This window comes from Ambystoma mexicanum, chromosome 10, assembly GCF_040938575.1.
Source record: "Ambystoma mexicanum isolate Mex_15411 chromosome 10, UKY_AmexF1_1, whole genome shotgun sequence".
In the NCBI taxonomy this organism is placed as follows: Eukaryota; Metazoa; Chordata; class Amphibia; order Caudata; family Ambystomatidae; genus Ambystoma; species Ambystoma mexicanum.
Genome location: NC_090932.1, coordinates 600000151 through 600027841, shown reverse-complemented (window position 1 = coordinate 600027841; position 27691 = coordinate 600000151). Strand labels below are relative to the sequence as shown.

The 27691-nt window shown below is 50.3% G+C and overlaps 1 protein-coding gene across 2 annotated transcripts in view; it reads left to right on the top strand.

Moving 5' to 3' along the window:
- The window catches only part of WDFY1 (WD repeat and FYVE domain containing 1), a 1420223-nt gene that overhangs the window by 671684 nt on the left and 720848 nt on the right, over positions 1-27691 (top strand). For both annotated transcript variants that reach the window (XM_069618156.1, XM_069618157.1), the window contains exon 6: positions 1667-1783. In XM_069618156.1, the coding sequence (XP_069474257.1) occupies positions 1667-1783 (117 nt within the window). The remainder of the gene's footprint in view (positions 1-1666; positions 1784-27691) is intronic.

Sequence of the window (27691 nt, the reverse complement as noted above, 5' to 3'; positions counted from 1 at the left end):
TCTGGTAGAAGCTGGTCTGTCCCCCTCCTTCCCTCCTTGTCTTCTCGTCCCACTCCCCCCAGCACTATCCTGAATTCGTCATCTGACCTATTATGATAGTCGTTTGTTTGTTCTTTTCCTCCTCCCTCTCTACACCCCCTCCTCCTCTTCTTGTTGTTCATGCACTGCAACAATTGTCAGGCATAGTAATGTTACTGCTGGTTTCTGTCTCCTTCCTCCCTCCCTCCCCCTCTTCTCCTTAATTGTTCCTTGCATTTGCACTATCTGAAATGTCGTCAGGCTGATTCTGATAGTTATTTTTCACATTCTAAATTATTTCAAGGTCTTGTAAGAATGTCACTATATTTTCACATGTTCCCTCCCTCCTTGAAGCACTTGGAAACACATTGTGTATAGGTGCTATATACATAAACAATCAAATCAAAAATAAAGTAATTAATAATAATTTGGCATTTATATAGCGCTACGAACTCTCGGGTATCTGAGGGCTGCTTATTATTACCGCACCGTGTGTGGTGCTCATTTATCGACCTCGGTAGGATGAAAGGCTGAGTTAGGCCCTGCCGGGATTTGAACCTGCGACAGCAAGCTCTGCACAGATGTCAAAGCAAGCGCTCTACTCGCTGTGCCACTTGACCGGTATAATTGATACTGAATTGGGAAATACCATGGGCCTCATACAAGTTTGGTGGTTTGGTGGTATCTCAGCTGTAAATCCGCTGAGATACCACCAAAAGGATTTACCGTTGACAGCCAAATGTGCCATCTGAATGCTGTGGTCTTGTGAGTCAATGACCCTTAATTGTAAACACAATTCTTATTGCATTGCTGACAGAACCTTTGGTTTTCAAATTGGCATTTTTGTTACTGTTTTCCTCCTGTAAATGATTACACAACATAGGGGAGGTAAGGAAAGGCATGGAAAGAGCAGTCCTGCACTTCACAAGTACGTGGCCTCGACTATAAACCAAACAGAAGAGGACCCGCTGCAGAACATTTGACACATTTCCAAAGAGAGCAGTAAGAATGGGAGGCAAACAAGGTCACAAAGCCCACATCAAAACTAGTGAACACTAAGATTAAAGGAAACATGGTTACTAGCTTGAGATCCCACATAATTGCCTGGCCAGAAGATTGATGAAGCCTCCTGAGCGGTCTAATATGTGTTCATTAATGCACAATGCATGGAATCCAGAATGGCTGGATCCTTAATGAAGAGCCCTATAAAAAGAGGAAGAAATCCTGAAAGTTCATTTAACTCAAGAAGGGAGTAGTGTTGTTATAATATAATACAGTCACACCATATTGCTTCTGCTTTCTTTAATGTGGAAGGAGGTTGCAGGATCTGGCACAGCATTTTCTGTCTGCATTGATGAATGTTGGAGAGCAGGTTCAAATGATAGATCAAGGAATGTCTATTATTTCACTTTTGGAAGGACATGACTCCTGACGTTATTATATTTATAAATATGTATGGTTTTCATGTTTTGTTCCTCCTATGTGACAAGTTTAGCGATTGGCTGGACAATATATTAACTAACAATCATTTACTCTGCTTGCAAAACACCTTATCGCTTTAATTAGGACCAAAGGCCAGATGTATTCATTGAGTTTTCAGTTGTGTATCATCAATCATTGTTGTTGTACCTTGATGTCTTGTGCTCAGGTATGATTACGACACCCAGCATGCCTTCATTGGGGATTATTCAGGACAGATAACACTGTTGAAGCTAGAGCAAAACACAAGTTCTCTCATCTCAACCCTAAAAGGCCATGAAGGTAGGTTTGCATTATAGTGGTGAGGACACCGGTCTGATGTATAACTGCAAAAGTACTCTCAAAGCTAAGAAGTGATGAATTGAAATGTTTGAGGCAACACGTATTCGCAACCTGGTAAAATGCGAAGACTGTGGTTTGGGAGGGTGGGCTGTTCAAAGTTTTTTCTAGGTGACACTGATGAGTTATGATGCTAAATGAAACATGCTTTCTTTTGAATATACAGCAACAAAATGCCTTTTTTTACACCATGTTGTACATGTTATAATTCACTGTGGCATTCTACAAGTCCCATTTATACGTTCCTTATAGCGGGTGGAGGATTGCACACAGAAGTGATTTCCTACTTAGTTTGCTTGTTTACCAAGCGTTTATTATGCCGAGTCCCCATTGTGAGGGCAGAATTTGAGCAAAGTAATGCAAGGGTGATAGATGTTGCGTTGGAATTCCTTGCCATATTAAAGTATTATAGACTGAGGGAGGGGTTGTTATCTAGGGAGAATGACACGCCGCATTCGCCTTGGGCCTTAAATTGGTGAAGGGCCATTATCCCAAGCGATATGGGCCCACCTGAGGTCTATAAGGCTGTTAGCACATGGTGGTAGTAACAGTACATGTTTTGGAGTTTTCTTGGTGAAGTTAAAAATTGTGCTTTAAAGGTGAGTAAAGTAAATGGACAAGCTGAGTTGGTAAATTGAATGTGGTTTTATTTTGTAGTGTTTGAATTACATGGTTGTCTTCTAAGTGAAACATTTTAATTGCACCTTGGTTGAACCGAAACAGATTTAACATGAGCATGCATTAGGTGTCACGTACAGGTAAACAGTTTATAAGAAAGTGAAATCATTTTTCTTGGTTTTCTTTCTCTCTTGTGCTTTAAATAGCATGTTGCAGCAAAAAAGGTCCTCCCAGAAAGGAATTGTCTTTTTGAAACTAAATCTTGCCTCGAAATTGCATTGTTGTTTCCCTGTCTGCTTCTGAAGACAGTATGTTCAGAATGCAGTCACTACCAGTAGTTATTGACTGCACTGTAAACATTCTTATTGGTTGAGAGGGAGTCAATAACGATTTCCGTTTGCTAATACTCCTTACATCTTATTGCTAGTTTGAATGTAATGTATGCTGTGGACTCTAAAGAAATGTGTTCTCTTTCATGCACCTGCTGTGTAAGGTTTAAAACTAACTGACATGTCTTCCTGTTGTATAACAGAGTACTTTAGAGGAAACTGTAAAAAAAAATAGCTGTTTAACAATACTATTGTAGCCTGTTATAAGTCACGTTCTGTCAAATCCCGCCCTTTTTTATTTTAAGTGCGTCCATTGTAAGAATGTCAAGCAGTAACACAGTGGCAAGAGATCTCGTGGTTTCAACTGGGTCTTTATTATCAATAGGCCAGGCTAGGGGTTGGACCAAAGGCCTACAGGATCTAGGATGTTTACACTAAGGGTGCCTGGTAGGCCTTGATCTTTCAGGCTATCAACAACAATACAAAGCAGCATGATCAAGGCCGTTATGCCCAAAGAAAACTGTTCAATTCTATTTCCACTAAAGATCTTATTTATCAAAATATTATTTCATTTATACATCATAAAGTTAAAATACATTCTCATATATACATTTTACAGACCACATTTAAAAATGTTGATATATTTCTGTGACAAACCTTGACACTAAGGGGGTAATTCATAGAATTTCGCGCACAGGTGGCGCACGCGGCTGGCGCACAGTGTGCGTATGTCTGCGCCAGCCGCGTGCGCTAAAATCGATTTCCGCGCACAGCGTATTCATGGATTTTAGCCTCCAAAACCAGCCGTGGCGCAGCGACCCTGCAGCAGCGCCAGTTACGCCCCCAAGAACGCCCTCGCGCAAGGAAAAACCATCAAAATCTCCAATCCAGCACAAAGGTCTGCGCTAACCCTGGACCAGTTTACAGAGCTGCCAAACAGCAAACGGCAAGCGGGGAACGTGTATTACTGGGGTTTGCATGAAGTTTCACACACAAAAGGGCCTGTGAGAGTGAGGTACGTGTATAACTGGGGTTTGCGGGAAGTTTCACACGCGATTTGAGCAGAGTACGTGTATTACGGGGGTTCGCGGGAAGTCTCACATGCGATTGGATCCGGGTACGTGTATTTCGGGGGTGCGTGGGAAGTTTCACACGCGAAAGGGCCTGTGCGAGTGGGGTATGTGTATAACTGGGGTTCGTGGGAAGTTTCACACGCGAAAGGCCCTGTGCAAGCGGGGTACTTGTATTACTGGGGTTCGTGGGAAGTTTCACACACGATTGGAACAGGGTACGTGTATTACGGGGTTCGTGGGAAGTTTCACACGCGAAAGGGCCTGCGCGAGTGGGGTACGTGTATAACTGGGGTTCGCGGGAAGTCTCACACGCGATTTCAGCAATGTACGTGTATTACGGGGGTGTGCGGGAAGTTTCACACGTGAAAGGGCCTGTGCGAGTGGGGTACGTGTATTCCTGGGGTTCGCGTGAAGTTTTACACGCGAAAGGGCCCTGTGCGAGTGGGGTACGTGTATTCCTGGGGTTCGCGTGAAGTTTTACACGCGAAAGGGCAACGCCCGTGCGCGATACATCACAGACACGCTTACACGCTAAGGGCCTTTGGTCCAATGAAATCGCATACGTGTGCTGACCCGCTTAGGCGCTAAGGGCCTTTCCTCGAATTACACGCTGACGTGCAATGTTTTCAAATGCCAAATCACTCTGTATCAAGCTGGCCATGCATACACACACGGAAGACCACGCTCCTGCCCTGAAGGCCATTTTCCTGCCGCCCAGAGCCCCGAGCACGCTCCCACCTGCCATCTGCTGCTGCCTGACTGTCTGCTGCCTACATGCCCTGCTATTTGGTGCCTGCACATCAGCCATCTGCAGGGGTCCAGTTCCTGTGTCCACCCCTGCTGGAACAGAAGACTCCCGACTGGGATACCATCGCTCCACAGCCCAGCCCCAGGACCCAGTTGCCCACCCACTCCTGCCTCTGGGGTTGCCATGTCGGGCACATCTCCATCTGGCACCACTGGCAACCCCCAGCCAGAGAGGCAGAGGGCCACCAGCTTCACTGCCACCGAAGTTGGTGTCCTGGTGGAGCATGTCCTGGGGCATTATGATGTCCTCTTCGGAACATCACGCGTCAACAAGGAAGGACGGGAGAGGATCTGGGATGACATAGTGGTTGCCATCAACGCGGAGGGGGTGGTAACCCGCGACATCAAGCACGTCAAGAAGCGCTGGGAGGACTTCAGGTCCAGGACCCTCCACAAGGCCCGGCGCCTCGCGGAGGGGGGCCGGGAACGCATGAGTAACATCCAGATGAGGGTCCTGGAACGAGTAGGCCTAGCGGTCCACGCCCAGATCCTTCGGAGGCAGACCCGTCTGGAGTTGAGCGGTAAGTGGGCAAGCATTGCTGTGTGAGACAGGGCATGTTGCAGTGTGCTGGTAGTCTGATGCTTGCCTGTATGTGTGACATAGGCCATGTATGGATGTGTGTGTGCAGGGACATCATGGTGATGCATGTGAGACCAGTTATGTGTGAACCACATGGTTGGTGCATCTGTTTTAATGCAACATGGGGAGCTCTATGAGGAATGCACACATGAAAGCATGGCTGTCTCTGTTCCTGGACATGAAGGGGGGGGTGAGGAATGGGTGCTGATGTCATGTACATGTATGGTGCACATGTGTGTGCCTGAGAAGTGTGTGTGTGACTTTGAAACGCCATGGATGCATGTGACTTTGAAGGCAACATCTTGGTTTACAGGGGCCCTTCTACATGGATGTTGATGTTGATTGCAGGCGCCAGGACTGTTTCTGCATGTGTGTTGTGTGCATTCACCCATGTGTTGTGGAATGACAGGATGGAAGTGACATTTGACAGTGCCACTCATGTGTTATTGCTTCCTGTCTAGGGTATTTTGTACTGTACCCTGATGCTTGTGTTCTATGTCTCCCTCTATGCAGCGTCAAGTGAAGAAGAGGGCAGAGATGGCGCTGTGGAGCCAAGCGGCGGGGATGCCTCCACTGGGCGGCGACGCAAGGACCAGCCACCCTCCCAGGAATTACCATCATCCGGGAGCGAGGGGGCTGGTGCTGCGTCTGCCACAACGGCTGTGGCGGAAGGGCCGGGTGAGCCCCCACAGGGTCTTCCAATGGCAGAAGACGGTGTGGAGACATCCAGGTTGGTGGTCTCCACAGAGGAGGAGGAGCCCGCTACTGAGCCGCACATATGGCCTGGTGAGGGTAGTACCACTGGTGCAAGTGGTGCAGTCCAGGGTCAGGAGGCAGCACAGGTCACTGCAGAGGGGCCTGTGCATGTCGCTGTCCCTGACCCTGTGACTGCACCACCATGCACCAGCAGGGAGGCCCCGTCCCAGGCCCGTCCGCAGGTAGGGGAGAGTGCCATGTCATCTGCCTCTCCACTACCTGTGGACGAGGGGTCCCACGAACGTATGGGCTCCGTCCTGGTTGGTGTTGCGTTGCGCACGCGTGTCATTCGTGATGATGTGCGTTCTTCCTGGGCGGAGAACGCACGCCATCACGGAGAGCAGCGTCGTGGCACTGCTGGGAGGGGCCCTGGTTGGTGGGTTCCTACATATGTCGCGCACTCTGGCAGACCTCTCCTCCTCTGTGGAGACTATGCGCCAGTCGTTCTTCACACCATCCTCCGGCCCAGATTCCACCAGGGCCCCCTGTGGACCTGGCCCGACCAACACAGCCAGCTTGGTAGAGCTCACATCCCTGCCACAGTCGGGAGTCGGCGGCCCAGCAGGGGTGGACACCACAACTGGAGACTAGCTGATGGAGGATGTGCAGGCACCATCAGACACAGCACATGGACAGCGGGAGTCCTACACGTGAATTGGCAGTGTGGGTCCTCCCAGGTGTTCCCTCTACACCCCCCACGGCCCCTGCAGGCAGCCCACACCACATGGGACTACCCTGCACCCCTGGTCATGTCCCGCAGGCAGCCCATCTACCATGGACATGCCCCCCAGCCAAGCTGCATGTCAGCTTGCACTACTGATCACCCACTCATGTCCCTTTGCACCCCCAACCCCCAGCAGTGCAGGGCACCTACCAGCAGGCCCCCACTCATGTCCCCTTGCACCCCCAACCCCCAGGAGTGCAGGGCACCTGCCAGCAGGCCCCCACTCATGTCACCTTGCACCCCCATCCCCCAGCAGTGCAGGGTACCTGCCAGCAGCCCCCCACTCATGTCCCCCCTACACGAAATAAAGATGCACAGTCATGGCCCACTTCTACACCAAAAAATACCACATCACGCCACCCCATTCTTGAGACGCAATGATTTCCCAATCCACCCCACACTGACATGCCTATCTCAAGACACAAACCAAAACTCAACTATGTACATCAACACATGTCCATCACACACATACACTGGTTGGCATTGCCTGTGTAAACCCACAATTTCACATGCATCAACCCAATGAGCAAATCCCACACATGGAACAAAAATATGAAAATGTATTATGTACATAAATAAATAAATGAAATGAAAGCATACCAAAATACCAAACATGAAATGAAAAGCATGTGAAAAAGATGAAAGAATGAAAATGATAAGCAATGCAAAAAAATTTGAAAGAAAAACAGTCCAAACTCTCCCTCCACCAATGCAAATCCAAAAAAAGGTAAAAAAAAGATATCCATTGTTTCATGTTCATAATGATAAATAGAAATGCGAAAGCAATCCATAGTCCAACTATTTACAATACATTGTCCTGAAAAAAAACCCCATTGCTCCATGTCCATAATGAAAAAAAAATCCAAATGAATCCATGATGTAACTATATACAATCCATTGTCCAAAATAAAAATCCATTTATCCATGTGCAAAAATCCCCCCAAAAAATCAATCCATTGTCCAACGATGTAAAGGGTCCATGAGCCCAACTGAACAAATGAAACCTACCTAAGAAACTACCTAAAAATATAACTATATACAAATGTGTGTGGCATTGTCCATTGACCACAAATAAAAGGAAAATGAAAAGGAAACCTAACTCTAAAAACTATTTACAATGGCAGCAGGCTAGTCCGACGGCTCACTTTTGGATGTCCCGGGCCAGGGCATCATCAAACTCCTGCTCTATGTCCTGGAGGCGGGCCTCTGTCCTGGCCCCGAGGTCTCGCAGGGAGGCACTCATGGCCTGTTCCAACTCCCTGCGAGTTGCCTCGAGGCATTCTGCCCGCCTCAGGGCCCTCCACATGGAGTTCTCCACCCTGACCACCGTGAGCCGTGCCTCTTCTGCCCGCTGCCGCTCCGCATCTATAGCATGGCCTAACCACTGCCACATGGAAGACACTTCCAGTCCTGGGTCCTCCTGCCCTCTGGCAATGTCTGCCCCTCCGATGACGAAGGCCCCGAGCCATCATGGCTCCCACCTTGTTGCTGCTGCTGCTGTGCCTCTGCCTGTGCCCTGGCTCTTGCTGCCTGCACATCCTCCTCCGGCTGGGGTGCAGTTGTTGATGTGGCCACCCCTGCTGGACGTCCGACTCCCAACTGTGGCAGGGATGTGTCCTCCACCAGCCTGGCCACAGGGTCAGAGGCAGCTCCACAGGGTACCCAGGTGATACATGGGTGGGAAGATGGCATGGAGTACGACTGGCGCATAGGGGGTTCAGTTGAGGAGGGGGTTGGAACAAGGTCCAGCAAACTGAGGAATCCGGCCCTGGTGAGCTGTCCCAGTAGGTCAACGCGGTCAACGAGCCATTCGAGATGACGTGCAGTCTCCTCATGAAAAGACTGCAGGTCACTTTGCATGGCCCGTTGACGCAACGCCACCCCACCTAGGACAGGCTCAACCCGGTCCCGGATAGCCACGTCCGCAGGGAGAGGAAGGCCAGTTGTAAGCAGATCCCCTCCCTGAAAACGGGTCTGGATGTAGGCATCCCTGCTGGTGCGGGATGATGCAGTCACAGGATCGGGGACAAGATTACACACAGGCACCTCCGCGTTGGCCTGTGCTGCCTCCTGTCCCTGCGCTGCACCACCAGCACCAGTGGAATCCCCACCTCCAGACCCCGTGTCTGTCCCTTGCACGGCCTCCTCCTCCACCAAACCCCCCACCAACCTGGATGACTCCGTGCCATCTTCCTCCGTCGGACCCTGTGGGGTCTCAGCTGCCCCTTCTGCTGCCGAGGAGTCCAACTCCGACCTCTGCCTCTTGGACCTTCCCTCGGCAGCTGCGGCCTGGGACGCAGCACCGGACTCCTCACTCCCCGACAAGATGACAACCTGGGAGGGGAGCCGGGCCTTGCGTCTCCGGCTGGCGGGATGATCCCTGCCGCTGTGCTCCACAGCACCCTCTCCTTCCTCTTCTTCAGTTGGCGCTGCAGACAAGGAGAGATAAAACACAGGCATCAGGGCACTGTACAATGGACTGATACACACATGACAGTTGCACATGAGTGGCATTGTTTAACTACAGGCACGGCATCACACTCCACGACACACATGTCATTTTAACTCACACACATGAACATTTCAACAGCAATATTGCACCAGGCAGCACCATCCATACACATACAACAGCATGAACAGCCAAAGGTGAGCCTGACATCACATGAAACACAAGGAGTGCACTATACATGCACAAACGCCACCACACTTACATGCATGTCTACATCTCCTCTAACTGTTACAGTGATGAGATCGCCATACATGTCACATCTGCCATTCATCCTTCTACATATCAGTGTCACGTGCATCCATGTTGCATCACAGTTGCACACTTGTCAGATACACATACATGCACATGTACACAGTGCAGATACATGCATTATGAACCACCATCCATGCCACAACCATGCCAATGTACATACACAGAAATTCAAACATGTGTGCTCCCACACCTGCATTTGCCCAGCATGCTTACCAACACATACACCATCAATGTGTCTCACAACTGAGAGGACTCGCATGTGGCAGCCTCACGCCCATGTTCATACACATCCCTACATGGCCCTACATAAACACATGTGCAACCTGCACACTACTGGCACACCAGGACACGCACAGCGTACTATCAACATGCATGTACACTTACCGCTCGACTCCAGACTGGTCTGCCTCTCAAGGATCTGGACGTAGAGCGCTGGGCATATGCGTTCCAGGACCCTCATTTGATGGTTCGATAGCTGGTCCCGGCGCCCCTTGGCATCCGCTGCCTTAGCGAGGCGCCGGGCCTTGTTGAGGGTCCTGGACCTGAAGTCCTCCCAGCGCTTCTTGGCATGATGTAAGTCGCGGACTGCCACGCCCTCCGCGTTGATGGCAGTCACGATGTCCATCCAGATCCTGGTCCGTCCTTCATTGTCGGCGCGCAAACTTCCAAAGAGGGCGGGCATCATACTGCCCCAGGACTTGCTCCACCAGGACACCAACTTCGGTGGCAGTGAAGCTGGTGGCCTTCTTCCTCTCTGGCTGGGGGTTGCCAGGGCTGCCAGATGGTGTTGTGCTGGGCTGTGGAGAGATGGAATCCCAGTCGGGAGTCTTCGGTTCCAGCAGGGGTGGTCACAGCAACTACACCCCTGGCTGATGTGCAGGCACCAAATGGCAGGGCACGTGGGCAGCAGGCAGTCAGGCAGCAGCAGATGGCAGGTGGGAGCGTGCTCGGGGCTCTGGGGAGCAGTAATTCAACCTTCTGGGCAGGAGCGTGGTCTTCCGTGTGTTTTCGCGTGGCCAGCTTGATACGGAGTGATTTGGCATGTGAAAAAATTGCACGTCAGTGTGTAATTCCAGGAAAGGGCCTTAGCGCGCAAGCGCGTCGGCACACGCACGCGATTTCATTGGACCAAAGGCCCTTAGCGCGTAAGTTACATTAAGCGCGTGGGCGTTTCCCTCATAGCACGTGATGACAGAGCACACGTGGAAAGACTGCACGTACGAGTGTCATCGCCTTAGCGCGTAAGCGTGTAAGTTACATTACGCGCACGGGCGTTTCCCTCATAGCACGTGATGACAGAGCACACGTGGAAAAACTGCACGTCCAAGTGTCATCGCGTGTAATTGTAGGAAAGCGCCCGCGTACACGCGTATCTGACGTCTACGTGTGGGCCGGTTTTAAAATCTATGTGTAGGACGCCATTTCCTTGTACGTGCTTTTCGTGGAGAGCAAGTGGGTGAAATCTGTACTTCTTGTCGGTTCACACGCGATTACTTCACAGCGTTTCTAGTTCGTATTCCCTGTTACCTCTGACAGCTCTTTTCTGAATTTTTGTTGTGCCTGTTTCCTCAAACAGAGTTCAGTTCTCCTTTTGTCCTGTCTCCTCAGACAGCGTACAATTCTTCTTTTGGCGGGGGTGTTGCCAACGCGCACACGCGTGTATTTTTCACGTTCTTTTTCCAGGCAGACGGTGAGTTCCGCACGTACTTAGCAACTGTGCTTCCCCCGTGTGTCGCGTTCCCCTTCAGAGGTCATTGTAGGCTGTGTGTATTATGCGTACGCTTATTTTTGTGTTTCTGGGTGCCACAGCGTACTGCGGGTTCATTTTTTCACGCACGTGGTCTACGAGGGGTTGCGTGCACGTTAATTTTTGATTTTGGGCTGCCTGTGCGTTGCGTGACCTGTCATCTTCCCCCAGGGGTCACAGACAGCCTTGTTAGAGCACTAGGGTACAAATTCCATCTAGTATCCTACCCCTTTGACCCCCAATTGCCCAGGACAATAGTTTACTGCAACTCCCATACGCACAACAACATCAGTGCCATGGTTGGGAGGCGACCAAGCGGTAAGGGAGGCAAAGGTGGCTGACCTTCAAAAGGTGGGCGTGGTAGGGGACGTGGCTGGGATTTGCAGGGTTGCCCTATACCCCCATGTGTGGAGGAACAATCAGGGACACCCATGCCCCCCCCCCATGGTTGAGGGAAACGTGGCTGACACCGTCCCAGCTCAGCCCCTGTTGGACCAGCCCATTGTGGCACCTGACCTGGCACAGGATGACTCCCTGGCTGACTTCCAGGTCAGCAAGTCTAGGCCACGTGTGGCGGTGCAAGTTGTTGTGACCAAGCCATGTGGATATGGGGCAGCTATGTCATCTGCTGCCCCAAGTATGCAGGGTGGGGAGGCTGCAGGGGCAGCTGCAGCTCCATCTGCCCAAGCTCTGACTCTCCCAGCCAGGACAGTGTCAGTCCAGGTCCATCAAACTGACGTTCCCCCTGCCAACACTACCCTGCAACCAATGCCTGCATCAAGACCTGTGGTCATTGTGCATTCCCACACTCCTACTACCAAGTCCACCGGTGATTCTGCCCCTACTGACCAGAGCGGCATAAGCCACTCTGGCTCTGCTCCACCTTTAAAGAAGAGGAAGAAGGGTGCTCTGGCACGACAGGCTGAGACCCAAGACACGGCTACACACTCCGGTACCTCAAGGAAGCCTTGCTTTAATGAGGTGGAACTTGATGCACTTGTGTCCTATGTGTCGGCATATAGCCACAAAATGCTGGTGACTGCAGGGTCCAAGACAACAACTGGTCAACGTAAGGCACACTGGCAGATCATCGCCGACCGCATAAGTGCCCTTGGATTTGTGAGGCGCACAGCTGATGATTGCTACAAGCGCTGGAATGACCTGAAACGCAGGGCAAAGAACAAGCTGGCCTCAAATCATGCCGCTACTCTGGTGACACGCGGTGGGTCTCCACAAGAGGACAACAAACTCACTGAACATGAGTCTGTTGCTGGGGCCTTCGTCACAGAGGAACAGATCCAAGGTGTGGGAGAACTACCTGATTATGATGCATTGTCCGGTGAGTGCCCATGCATGTGTGTGTAATGCATGTGTATGTTGTTTGGGTGACGGGTTCTGATTGAGTGCCAGGTGAGGGTGTGTGTGCCTTGAGTGGTATGGGTCACCCATGTGCTTCATCCAAAACATTCATCAGCCTTGGATTTGGGTGTGACAGTATCCCTTCTGCCCACAGTAGTAATTTAGCACAACATTACGGCAGTTGCCCTTGAAGTGGCATCTTGCAACAACATTGTTTGTATTTTTCAGTGTTCGTTCAGGCTGATTGTTTCAATTCTCCCACTTTTGCTACACATTCCTCAGCCCTATTGTCACATTTGTGACATGCTTCTGTCATTGATGAACCCCACATTGGCCCACTTGTGTTACCTTGTTAGGTGAATGATTTGAACATTCAGGCTGATTGAGTATTGGCTTGATCACATAAATTGTTGGGGCCTGTTTGAATGTGGAACATGATAGTTGTTTCCCGTCATGTTGAAGTGCACACCCATTGATGTGTACATCAGCCTGCAATCACTGTATTTTTGTACACTGGATGTGTTGCAGTGTGTGGCACATGCCTATTTTGTCACACTATGTAGCATTTTTCATCTCATCATGTCCATCTCACATGGATGGCTGACAGTACTCATTCACTGACATATGGATGTACTTGTGGAATGTACCATGGCTATGGTACATGCCATCTGTGTGATGGCATGTGTCATGTATGTGTATTGGACATGCCACTCACAGGCCAATGTGTGATGGCAGTGCTACCCAGCATGCAGCAAATGTGTTGCTCTTCCATCTTGGTGTCATCAGTGTCTGCCTTTTGCCTCCCCAGTGCATGCATGGGAGGGTTATAATCATGTGGGACATGTGTAAATCATGTAGTGGTTCTGTAGCTTGTCAGGTCTGTTTGTGTGCTATGGTGCTAATGCATGTTTCCATTTTTTGTCTTTCATGTTTTTGCAGGGGATGACGCACTTGATGCTGTTGAGGTTGAGGAGATGGTGCAGACCCAGGAGGGATCTCAGGCACGACAGGGCACCAGTGGGGGACGTGGTGTGGTGGTGGGTGAGAACCCAATCTTGCTGCAGACCATTCTGTCCAGGGGTGTCTCTGGGTGCACCTCCCCAGACCTCTATTCAGGTGCTGATTTGGATGATGAGACCTATGTGCCGTCGCAGGTAAGTGTTTCTGGCAGGGATTCTGTTCTGTCCAACCCACCTGCACCAGGGGTAGAACCCTCTATGGGGATGTCAGTGTTGGTAAATTTGCCTTTGGCGGTTACGGATGCAGGGTCACACTCCACAACATCTGACCCTGTTCCTGGGCCAGCAGATCAGAGGGGGAATGCAGTCCTGCAGCCTCAGGCAGTGCCGGCACAGCAAGGCGCAGATCGCCTTGCCCCAAACAGGTGTGGTGCCCGCCGACGCGGTGGCCGTACGCCACCAGGCAATACCGCATGGGAACAATCCATGTACGGTATGGCAACCCAACAGGCAGCATCAGTTGAGATGATGGCTCAAGCAATGGAGAGGGTGGCCACTTCCATTGTCCCCCCTGAAAGGCAGATGAAGCAACTACAGCAGGCAACAGACTCCATTTGCCAATCAAACAGGGAGGACATGTTGGCGTCCAACAGGGACCGACGGGCGGCACTGGAGACTCTACGCCAATCGATATCAATAGAGTCCCAGGACCACAGGGAAGCCTTGAGGGTAGTCCATCTCCTCAGGGAGACTCTTGTTGACCTTGAGGCTTCCACTAACTTGAGGACAGAACAGCAGCTGGAGCGGCTCACACGTTCGCTCTCAGCTGAGATGCAGGCAACTCGGAAGGAGTTCCGGGCATCACGTCAGCTGCTGCATGGGGATCTCCGCACTATAATCCTACAGAACGAGACCTTCCACACCCGCATGCTTGCTGCCATGGAGGACCATACCAGGGCTTTGCGTGGGCTGCCTCCCATAGCACCACCACCTCCTGATACAGCAGCTGAGGGTGATGAGAGCGACAGCAGCAGTTCTCCCACATTGGCATAGCCGTGCAGGCCATGAGCCCATGGAGGTGTTTTTTTTTCCCAACATCCACACAGGTGGCTGTTGGTGCGCACCCTGTCCTCGGTCCTCCTGGGTGGCCTCTCCCCCCCACCAGCCACCACATGGCCATTTTTGATTTTTTTTTTACAGTGTGTTGCCTTGTGTTGCTCCCGTGGGCATCCACTGTATTCCGGCTGGGCACATGTAGGCTTGTCCTGAGTTTGGGTTAGATGCTTGGGTTCGTGAGACACACACCCCTCCTGCTTCCCGTTTCCATGGGCTTGCAAAGGGTGTGCCCAAGTGACAGTGACTTACACAGTGACGTTGGACTCCCATGAGCTGTGTGGGAAGTCTGTAGTCAATACTGTGTATACATTCCTAGTGGATATTGTTGTTGTATTGTACACTGCATGGTGTATTGATATGTGCTTGTGCATCCATGTCTTCCTCCTAATTTGCAGGTTCATTCCTCATGTCTTCACAAGGCCGTCTACTTTGGAGATGGAGTTCATGTTGTAAGCAGTGCACTTACACATTTGCGTGGCAGCAACACTGTACAGTTGGAAGGGGGCGATGTGATGGCATAATCAGGTTGTAAGACTACCACTACTTTATCTTAGTACTGTCATGTTTTTACTATGTTTGATGTTGTGTAGCTGCATTGTATTGTTGGTAAGTATTTGGTCATGTGTGTTGTTAGTTCTACATTACTGGGAGCATATTGTGTGTGGCCAGTTTCCATTAGGGACACTGTACTTTGTGACACTTGTGTCAGGTTTTGGGGATTGCTTTGTTTGCTCTCACATAGCATAACATGCCATGGTGTGTTGGGTGGCGGTGCTGGGGAGGGGTTGGGTGACATGGCACTGTTGTCATGTTGTATTTTGCAAGGGGGTAATGAACTTAGCAGCATAGAAGTGTGTCTTTTGATGACACAGCATTGGTGTGTTTGTGTAGGTAGGGATGCACAATGTAACACTTCCAGGTGACCAATCTCAGGCTGGTATGGTTTTGACAGTTGACCGTCCCTTATGTCATCATCATTGATTGTCAGATGGTATGTGCCAGGGCTGTGTGCACTCCACAGGGGTGTGATTTTAGGTGAAGTAATTAGCCACCAGCTGCGTACGGGCTGCCTCACCCTGTGCCCTTTCCCCTCCCATGTGCAGCGGCCATGCATGTGGTTGGGGATATGGGGGCACCACCATGTCCACGGGCAGGCCCCGGCGTGTTGCAACATTGTGCAGGACACATGCTGCCCCTATGATCCTGCACACTACTGGGGAGGCGTATAACAGCTGCCCGCAAGAACGGTCAAGGGAGCGAAAGCGTGACTTGAGCACTCCGAATGTGCGCTCCACTATGCCCGGGTTGCAATGTGGGGTGTGTTGTATCTTACCTCGGGTGGCGTGGTGGGGTTCCGAATTGGCGTCATCATGTGGGTGCTCAGAGGGTAGGCACTGTCCCCTGGGGAGGTGGTGATGGGTATCATTAGTGGGGTTGTGACATTACTCAGTATCTGACATGCATGCATGTGCTGTGGCATTTATACTCACCGAGCAGCCATGTATCGCCATGCCGCCCAGCTTCTAGGTCCCGGTTTAGGGTTGACATTCTGTAAATAAAACTGTTGTGGGTGGACCCTGGATAGTTGGCATATACTGAGGTGAAGATTCCCTTGGCATCACATACTACCTGGACGTTGATGGAATGCCAGTGCTTGCGGTTTCTATAGATGTGCTCTGATGCCCTGGGGGGACGTAGAGCCACATCGGTGCAATCAATGGCACCTAGGACTTTGGGGAATTTGGCCACCCCGTAGAAATCCTGGACGGCAGCCTGCCTTTCTGCAGGTGTTCTGGGCAGGTATATGTGCCTGCAGACTGATGGGCGTGCAGTCATGATGGCCAAGACCTGGTGTAGGCAGCGTGACTGCGTGGTCTGTGACACCCCCCCACTATAGCACTTGTCCGCTGAAATGATCCAGTGGCCAAGAAGTGCAGTACATTGAGGACCTTCTCCAGGGGGCCGAGTGCTTGGGAGCACAGGGTGGGTGATGTGAGGTCATCCTCCCACACACTCACCAGGTCGAGTATTATGTGAGGCTGAAACCTGTACCTCCCATACACCTGGTCATCAGGCATCCCAGAAAGGCTGGTTCTGGGTATAAAAATTCTGGGCCTGACTATCCTCCTCCTCCTCCTCCTGCGGTATCCCACGACCACTGCTGCTAGGAACGGTATATTCATCCTGGCGTCTGAGCTTGTTTGTTGTTTGCGTGCACTTTTATGCTGCGCGGGTCCACGTACGCCTGCTTCCTGCTGGCGTACGTGTTTCCGGATTAGCGCATCTTTTTTGGCACACGCGTTAGCCCCGTTCGAATCCATGAATACGTGTTTTGAATGTGCGCGTGGGCGTTCCGCGCATTTGCCTCCTGTTCTTCCCCCGTGACGCCCACATTTTCACGCGTTGTTCCCCATTCCGCATGTCATGCCCTCTGTTCCTCCTACTTTTGTTGTGTGCGCCGCGCTATGTGCGATTTCGCTGTGCGCGTAGCGCACGCTGTTTGGAGATGTGCGCGCCAGCGTACGCCACGCAGAATTTTGGCGCACATCCTTGGATTTACACGTGCACGGACTTCCATGAATCGCTGTGCGCGGGTTTCGCTGCGATTTTCGCACTGGCACTGCGATTCGCACGCTTGCGCTGAAAATTTCAGCGCACATTAATTCCATGTATCGGCCTGTAAATTTGATTTTCTGACACAAGAACCAATATTTAGAACATTAGACCTAAAAGGACGGCATGGTATCAAACAGTGAAGACAGACACAGGTGATCAGAGTTCAAGGGTGTTTATTGAACTTTCAAAATGGGTTGGATAAATGCCTGGCTAATCCTAAATCCAAAGATGGGCGCGAGCTTCGACCATCAAATAATAATAATGCAGTCCTAGTAGAGTCTTGTAAAAATAAAAGGGCCTATACTAATAACCCTATTACCAACCCTTACTTCAAAATACAAACAATGTTATGCAAAAGAAAGTGTTCAAGAAATTAGTCGTCGGGATAGTTGAGCCATTGGCTTCCCTTCCCCGCCACGTTTTCAGCACTGGACAGGGCAGCACACTCGAGCTTAGCACACACTCTGACTTCTCTAGCACGAGGATTCAGTTCAAAACCTCAGTATCAAGACCTTCTGTGCCAAAGTCTCTTTGCCATTCAAAGTCTCTTATTACAGAGGGCCTGATGCAACAAACATGAACGTTCTTTTCTTCTCAGGATTTCCACATGTACAATTTCATGGTTGATTCACTGTTCAGCTTGTGTCCCCCTCCATCGGGCTCAGACCCACTTTAACACAATGTTCTGGTATGGCCTCCCTCGATCAGGCTCAGACCACTTTATCTCATTTTCCAATCTTTCCTTTCTGTATTAAACATCAAATACTTTCGACAGTGCGCTGGATTTTGCTTGAACCGTCGCAGGACCACTTCGATTCATAAACTCTTTCTCCTTAAAGCTCTTTAACTTTTACTTCTGCCACTTCTCGGCTGAGGAAACTTTACAGCGACCTTCAGTTGAGTTTGCACATGGTGCCGGACCACTCTGTCAATGGTATTGTATCATTCCTTTCAAAGTTCAAGCATTCATCAACAGTTTAACTTTACTTGCCACACACGTTTTAATGATGTTCGTTCCAGCGCTCATTATACAATGCTGCTGATTGCAACCTATGTGAAAGTGTTTGTGTAGGAAAAGTCGGGTCTGGGGGTAGAGTCCCGACGTATCCGACCAGTTAGGATGGGGTTAAGGTCTTGCAGGGGATACCGCATCTCACCATCAGGCGTCCCACTTCTACTCCCCAAAGACCTGTCACTCAGGTGATCCTCCCGCACTGGTCCACCCCCAGGAACTTGATCCAAAAGCGATGGCCATGTCCTGGCCACCTGGATGACAGATCCCCAGTACTAGTGGGTGAGACACCTTCTGGTTTCTCACAGACCTATATTCATCATAGATCCAATATATATATATTTCTGAGGCTTGTGGAATCTGCTTAGATCACATGCTGTGCATAGGCCGACATCTAGTGGAAGTTGCGGAGTATTACAGTTTGTTTTTCGAAACTCGAAAATGGGCGTCGACACAGGGCGTGCCAGTAATACTATCCCTAGTGTGACGGTCACTGTACCCAAGATCCCTCACGCGTCTAGGATCCTCAGATTGTTTTTTTCCACCATACTGGTCGGAAGCATTTTGCGGAGTCCCCTGGCCTTAGCCATATTTTTGCTAAAAATTTAAAATAATAATCTATTGACATCCTTCCCCACCCCAACGTCGAACTTCGACACTCGACGCCGGCTGGAGAAGAAATTGACCGTCGGCTGCTGCACGACGGATTTGGGCCTCGGAAGGCCGCTGGCCTCGGCCCGGGCCTTGGAAGGCCTCTGGCCTCGGCCCTGCAAGTAGGGAGAGTGGGGGGTGGTACATACTCTACACTCTTGGTATATAGGTACACCTTATACATTTTCTACACTTAACAGCCCGCTGCCTCAAGGTGTGTATGGAGGGTACCCCTTTTCAATTCTGCCCCAAGTGCAATCGCAAATACCCTTGGGTCGACAGGCACGCCACGTGCAATCTCTGCTTGCCGAGGGACCACCCCGAAGCGAACTGCAGAGCGTGTAGTAGGTTTAAACCTAAGACACTTAAGGACCGTTCGACGAAGTGTTGGGCCCACCACGCCAGGCAGGCGGCCATGGCAGCGGAGGGCGCCTTCAGCGACGGCAGCGACGCCGTACTTTCGGACGGCGAGGGCATTACGGCGTCGAAAGACAGCCGAGCGCAGGTCCCCGACCTCGGAAGGTCGTCCGGCAGGGCGGCTATGGGGAAGACCCCCGGCGACACAAGCACTTCACATACTACACACACTAAACACACTAAGTCCAACCGAGACTCGACGACGTCGAGTTCTCGGAAAGAGGCACAAACAGAACTGTCCGATTCGGTGTCCTCTGGGCGCTCTCGATCAAGATCGCCGCATGAATCCAGGCAATCATCCACTCTTGCCAAAACTGCCTCGCTCCCTAGGCTAACAGAAGTTCGATCGTCGGAAGACGAGGACGACTTCCACCCCCAGGCCGCGCTCCAGGAGTCGGAGCCCGCAGTTAAAACCAGCGAGGCCCCACGCTCGAAGGACAGGGACACCACCCCCGATCCTCGACACCAGGTGTCGAAAACCTCCGGAGCCACTAAAGGACAGGGAAAACATTTTTCCACTCACGGGGAGGGGGGAAAACAGCAAAAGAAACAACCTTTGCACTCTTCCACACCTGTAAAATACACCACTCTCCCTAAACAGACAGACAAGACCAGGTCTGCTGATATGTCTAAAACCAGCAAAGCTACTCAAGATAAATCCCATAGACTTGCTGAGAGAGTCATCCCCAGTTCCAAAAAATGGTCCAGTGAAGACATAGATAGGGTCATGTCAAGAATGTCTTCTTTGGCAGATTTTTATGATAAAAATCCAGAACATTTCCTCTCGTATGATCCACAAGGGGCGACTCCCTCAGGATCTACTGATCCTATCCTCCCAAGTAAGAAGCCCCGGTTTGAAACTCCGATGAGGTCAGAACCCTTCGAGGTACAACCATACGCAAGACCATACTCACTGTATCAAGGAGAGGCTTCCTTTTGTGAGGACCAAGAATTTGGTATGATAGAAGAGCAAACCGGGACGGGCTACTATGGGGATGATGAGGACCAGGAAGAAGAAGAGGAGGACCCGGAAACATACAGAGTAGATTCCCCGGTAGAGAACGAAGCCCCGGTTACCGACTCCCCGGTCGATAACCAACCCCTCCTAAACGAGGTTCTCGCACGCGCCGCAGAACATTTCCACATTGACACCCACGGTGTCCAGGAGGAAAGGGACTTCGCAGAAGAGTTAGTGGGAGAAAGGAGGCCTGTTGCCCAGACCATCCCTATCCTTAAGTCCATTCAGCGGAGAATAGATCCGTCCCTGGTGAACCCGAACCTCACCAGAGCAGTCAATCCCAAGGTTGAAAAACTTTTCAGGGCGGCCCAGTCTGACCCTCTCTATATAAGAGTACATCTGAAGCCAGACTCCCTAGTTGTCACCAACACTCGTAAGAGGGCTGGAACACCCTTGTCATCGTCCGAAGCTCCTCCTGACAAGGAGAGCAAAAGACTATACGGTTTCGGCAGGAAAGTAGCCTCAATGTCCGCCTATCAAGCAAGGATTGCAAACTCCACCACCCTGTTGGCCAGCTACAACCGCCATCAGTGGGAAGAAGTCGCGGCACTCATAGCCTCTGCTCCTGAACCTTTAAAGGGCCAGTTAGCTCGGATTTCCGCAGAGGGTAGAGCCGTGCCTGGTTGCATTTTGAAAGCAGCTTTCGACGCCGCGGACAACGCAGGCAGATTGATAGCGGAAGGCACTGTTATCAAAAGACATGCGTGGTTACGGCAGTCTGGTTTTAAGGCAGAAACCCAGGCATCATTGTTGGACAACCGGTGGAAACCGATCTGTTGTTTGGTAAGGCGGTCGAAGACGCACTGAAGAATGCCAAGGACGAATACGAAACACTCAAGTCCCTTGGCCAGTTAACCAATAAACCCCCTAACCAGAGAGGGAATAGTAATTTTCGTCGCCCACACGGCCAAAATTCCCAGAGAGGATCTACCTATTCCCAGGGGCAGGGTACACAGTGGAACAACAATCAACAGTCTACCCAGGGTTACGGCAGGGGTAATAGAAGAGGTCGTGGTAAAGGCAGAGGCAGCCCCAACAAGGGAGGTGGCACGCCTCCACCAATGCAGTGACGCTCAGTTCAGGGTCCCTTCTCACACAACCCCAGTAGGGGGACGCATTTCCAACTTCACCCAGGCTTGGGAAGGGATCACATCAGACAGATGGGTGCTGTCAAAAGTATCCACAGGATATTGTATAGAACTACTGCAGCGTCCCCGGAACCATCCTCCACGACACAGAGTACACTCTTTAGAACATCAGAAGATTCTCCTCGAGGAGATTGCCATTCTGCTAGAAAAGGACGTGATAGAACTTGTCCCGGGACACCAGGTAAACAAGGGTATTTATTCAACTTACTTCCTTGTGCCAAAGAAAGATTTGACAATGCGCCCAGTATTGGATTTACGGCCTGCCAACAAGTATGTCAAGCCCCAAAAATTTCGTATGACCACGCTACAAGAGGTAATCCCCCTCCTAAAAAAGGGGGATTACATGGCAACCTTGGATATGAAAGATGCTTATTTTCATATTTCCATGTTCCCACCGCACAGAAAGTATTTGCGCTTCAAGGTGGACAGTCGACACTACCAATTCAAGGTACTGCCCTTTGGGATAGCTTCAGCACCAAGGGTATTCACCAAGGTACTGGTGGTGGCGGCTGCACACCTACGCAGGGAGGCAATCCCAGTGTACCCTTATCTGGACGACTGGCTCATAACGGGGGAAACCCCAGGAATTTGCAGGACAAACATTCAAAGGACTATCAACCTCCTTCACGAGTTAGGCTTCTCAATCAACGAGAAAAAGTCAAGCCTAGTGCCAAGCACCTCAAAACAGTTTCTAGGAGCCATCCTAGATACCCAAGAGGGGTTGACCATTCCTTCAGAAGAAAGAATTCGGAATATACTACTGCAAATTCCGCATTATCAGTCCGGTCAACAAATAACGGTACGCAAAGCAATGCGTTTACTGGGCATGATGGCGTCATGTATTTACCTGGTCCCCCACGCGCGCCTGCGCATGCGTCCCATGCAGGAATGGTTGGCGAAACAGTGGTCTCAGGCAAGTGGTCAGTGGGACGATCTAGTGGTCGTTTCACCAACACTGGTACAAATCCTTCACTGGTGGACAAGAGAGAATCTTGCACAGGGGAAACCCTTTTACGATCCCGAGGTACAGGCAATAGTCACTACAGATGCATACCTGACGGGGTGGGGAGCTCACCATCTCCACCACACAGCTCAGGGTCTCTGGTCTCACTCGGTGGCCAAGAACCACATCAACCTGCTAGAGCTTCTGGCAGTATTCAGAGCGCTTCAGGCGTTCAAGCCCCACCTACTAAACCTGTCAGTGCAAATCCGGACGGACAGCACAACAGCCATGTTCTACCTGAACAAGCAAGGAGGGACTCGATCGCCAAATCTGTCCAAGCTTCCCCAGAAAATCTGGATATGGGCACTCAGACGGAACATCTTCCTGTCATCACAACATGTTCCAGGGGAGCTCAATTCCCTAGCGGATGCTCTGAGCAGAGACTCCCTCCCAGAGGAACACGAATGGGTTCTACACAGAGAGGTCGTAGAAGATATCTTCTCTCAGTGGGGTTTCCCCACTATATACCTATTCGCCACAAGCGAAAACGGACAATGTCCAGGATTTGCATCCAGGTTCCCCCAACCAGACTCCCAGGGGAACGCCCTGTGGATGAACTGGTCAGGGATGTTTGCGTACGCTTTTCCACCAACTCCTCTCATCAGGAAAGTGGTGAACAAGATGAACAGAGAGTCGATGACGCTCGTCCTAGTTGCTCCCATGTGGGCAAGACAACCGTGGTTCCCATACCTACGCAGGATGGCGGTGTGCGAGCCCATCAAACTTCCAGCCTGGTACAACCTATTGTCCCAGCACCAAGGTCAAACAGTGCACCAGCAACCCAACTCAATGAACCTGGCAGCATGGCTCCTGAGGTCATAGAGTTTGGACATCTCAATTTGCCACAGAGGTGTATGGACATCCTAAAGGAATCTAGGAAACCAAACACAAGGCACTGTTACTTTGACAAGTGGAAGAGGTTCGTTATCTGGTGCCAGAGTAGATCAATCAACCCCGTTGATTGCACTCCTTCCACTATTGTTACATACATGCTCCACCTGCTGGATGCAGGATTGGTTTTTAACTCACTGAAAGTACACCTGGCAGCCCTGTCGGCTTACACCACTTCCCATAGCAAGGTTTTGTGGTGGAAAGTACCAGTAGTTAAAGCCTTCATGGAAGGAGTAAAGAGACTTCACCCTCCTATTTCAAACCCACCACCAGGGTGGGACCTTAATGTGGTGCTAGCCAAGCTCATGGGCCCCCTTTCGAACCCATGCATAAAAGCAGTCTCAAACACCTGACTTATAAAACGGCCTTCTTAGTAGCTATTACTTCTATAAGAAGGGTCAGTGAAATTCAGGCTCTGTCAGTGCAGGATCCCTTCTTTACTGTCCATAAAGACAAACTGGTTTTACGCACACACCCTAGGTTCTCACCTAAATGTATATCTAAATTCCATGTAAACCAGTCCATCGAGCTTCCGGCTTTCTTCCAGGACCCGAAAAGCTCGGCTGAGGTGAAACTACACACTCTAGATGTGCATAGGGCGGTCCTCTACTATGTAAATAAGACCAGACCGCTAAGAAAAACAGATCAACTGTTTGTCTCCGTAGCTACAGGCAGAGAGGGGGATCGCGTCTCTAAAGGTGCCATCTCGAAGTGGATTATTAACTGTATCCAGCTGTGTTACTCACTTTCTGAAAGAACTCTGCCTTTCACGCCAAGAGCCCACTCTACTAGAGGCATTGGGGCCACTCTGGCTTTCATTGCAAATGTACCCCTTGACACCATTTGCAAAGCAGCTACTTGGAGCTCTATTCACACTTTTACTCAGCATTACTGCATTGACACCCATTCCAAGGCAGATAGACAAGTGGGACAAGCGGTCCTAAGACACTTATTTGCTCATGACCCTTCTCACATCCCACCTCCTTCTTCAGGTACTGCTCGCTAATCTATGCACAGCATGTGATCTAAGCAGATTCCACAAGCCTCAGAAGGGATACATTACTCACCGTAATCGTATTTCTGATGCTTGTATCTGCTTAGATTCACATGCGACCCACCCTTCCTCCCCTCTGAGAGAAGGCGCATGATGGCTTGTAGTCTTACCTTTCTGTCTATCTGCTTGGATTATCTGTACTCACGCTACTCCTCATGCTACCTCATGTCAGAAAAAATACAATCTGAGGATCCTAGACGCGTGAGGGATCTTGGGTACAGTGAACGTTACACTAGGGATAGTATTACTGGCACGCCCTGTGTCGACGCCCATTTACGAGTTTCGAAAAACAAACTGTAATACTCCGCAGCTTCCACTAGATGTCGGCCTATGCACAGCATGTGAATCTAAGCAGATACAAGCATCAGAAATACGATTACGGTGAGTAATGTATCCCATATATATGAATTTTGAACAAAACAACATGGTTTATTACAGAGATCTTTCCAACCTTGTTTGTACTTTTACCTATACATATATATGTGACCTGTGTGTTATTTGAAGTGTCGTTATAGTTTCATAGCAAGTCGACACAGTGTGTTTCGGCTGTCTCATGAACCAAAACAGAGGTTCCTATCAGTGGCGGACTTCATCAGGACGTAAGGAATTTTCCGATACAATAAAATATATTCTGTGTCTTGAGTAGTGGCCACACCACAAGCAGGTGTTCGAATAGCCCACTTGATTAGATTCAGTGTGATATAGTCATTCACACAAGCCTGCTCAGTGCAGGCTGATCTCTCAGAATGCTGACCTCAACTTCTCCTAGCTCAAAGGCTGCTGTGGGGCAGGCGTACCCAACATATACATCTTACTGACTCCGAGATACGTGTCCCTCAGAGCTCTGCCAGCCAGTAGAGGATCTAAGGCTAGGGGCATGTTTTTGACTACAACTGCCACCAGTCCTAGTCAGCGTAGTCAATGGTGAGTAATCATGGGAGTTGTAAACCAAAAACATCTGAAGGGTCACAGGTTGGAGAACCTTGAATTAGGGGAAGATATGCAACAAATAAATAAATATGTAAATATAACAAACAATACAGTATTGTCACACATTTCCCACTGGGAAATTACCAAAACGCCCACAAAGCACAACATGTCCCATTTTTCCCCCTTCACACGGATGTCCTGATGAAAACCAGACTTTGCATGTGTGGGTGTGCTTACCTGGGCGGAAAAGAAAAAGGGTATACGATTACTATGTCAACTGTTCGGAAAATGCAAGATTCATCTTGCCCCGCAGATTTGAGTCTGGGGTGTCACAGCCATCAAGGAAACAAGGGAACCCCCTGCATTTGTGACAAGAAGACACTTGTGGGAATCAAGAGGCATCGCTTAGATGAATCGTGCTAGAATCTCTTACCCAGAAGTCACTGCAAATTCATAAATGTGACAACAAATGCACTATTTTAACACAGTTCCCACTGGGAAATGACCAAAACACACCTTCACACCTTCAGACAGATGTCCTGACAAAAACCAGACCTCACTTGCGTGGGTGTGCATACCTGGGCGGAAATGAAAAAGGTAAACCATTGGTATGTCAACTGATATGAAAACGCAAGATTCATCCTGCCCCACAGATTTGGGCCTGGGGTGTCACAGCCACCAAAAAAAACAGGGAACCCCCTGTATTTCTAACAAGAAGACACCCATTGGAATCCAAAGAGGAATTGCGCTAGTATGTCCTACCCATAATGCACTTCAATGTTGTAAATGTGACATAAATACTGTATTCTTCACATTTTTCCCATTGGGAAATGACCTAAACGCTTGTAAAATACCACATGTCCTACTTTCCCAGGTTCACACAGATGACCCGACGAAAGCCAGGGCAGAAAGGAAAAAAAGTTGACGGTCCACAAACCCAACGCTGTCCCAGGGAGCCCCGGCAGGGTCTCTATATCTCCCCGGACAACCAGGGGTGCTGCCCCCGGCCTTGGGCTTTTGCCTGACATGTAGGCTGACCGGCCCCCATCCCAGAGGCAGTTATGGGGAGCCCCAGAGGGAAAAGCTCTAACGTGGCCCGACCAGAGCTCCAGGATAGCCAGGGGTGTTGCCCCCAGCCTTGGGCGCCTGTCTCCCATGTGGGTTGACTGTCTCCAAGCCCAGCGTCGGTCCTGGGGAGCCCCAACGTTGTCCCTGTCCCTCCCTGGAGAGAAAAGCTGTAACTTGGCACAGCCAGAACTCCAGGACGGCCAGTGGTGCTGCCCCCACCCTTAGGCGTCTGCCTCACACGTGGGTCGAGCTCCCAGCCCAGCATTGGTCCCTGGAATCCCGGTGGGGTCCACAGCCCTCCCGGAGGTAAAAGCTTTGATACAACCTGTCCAGAGTTCCAGGACGGCCGTGGGTGCTGCCCCCGGCCTTGGGCGCCGGCCTCACGTGTGTCGACCACCCCCAAACCAGTGGCGGCCATGGGAGCCCCAGCGGGGTCCCTGTCCCACCTGTGATGAATACTGAGGAGTCCCCACAGAATACCAGCCTCATGTCTCCTTTCAGGTGGCCTGGGGAAGGCAGCGCTACCTGATCCTAACTCTGGGCATGGCATTAGCCGGGTGTATTACCTCGGACGAGAAGGCCACCAAGGAAATATGATGACTCCGTTAATAGAGACGCCAAGGAAATATGATGACTCCGTTAATAGAGACGCAGTATTTATCTTCTTCGGAGGGTGAGGTTTCCCTAATACCAGAACACCTAATGGCCTGTTGTAATAGTAAGACTTCCCTTTCTAAAAACATCAAAGATATCAGTAGTGAAGAGCCTTGTGGTCGGCATGCTAATGATGTAGGTGGGGATCAGAGCATCAATACCATTGTCTGATAGGTATGATTCCCCTGTAGGCTTAAGCTATGAAATCAGGAACCAACCATTCATTCCCCTTAACTCCCTCCCCTAAAGGTGTATTCTATAAGCAGAGTGAATTAAATAAGGTTAAAATGGAAGTCTTTGATATAAAAAGGAACCAGAACATGAGGGTCTTCAGGTCCCATAATTCTTAAGGTACTAGTGCTAGGAAGTGGAGCTCAGAACTGCAGTGTGCAGTCTGGTGGTTCCTATGACCCACACCTGAGCATGACTTTTAAATATTTAAAGCCCCTTCAGATGCAGACCATTAGAATATGTAGGAGTAGTCAGCAGCAGTGAAAGCAACAGAGGCAGAGAAATGAAGACGCTAGGACCGCCGCTGTGTTCTCAGCAAGTTGCAGTGCAGAG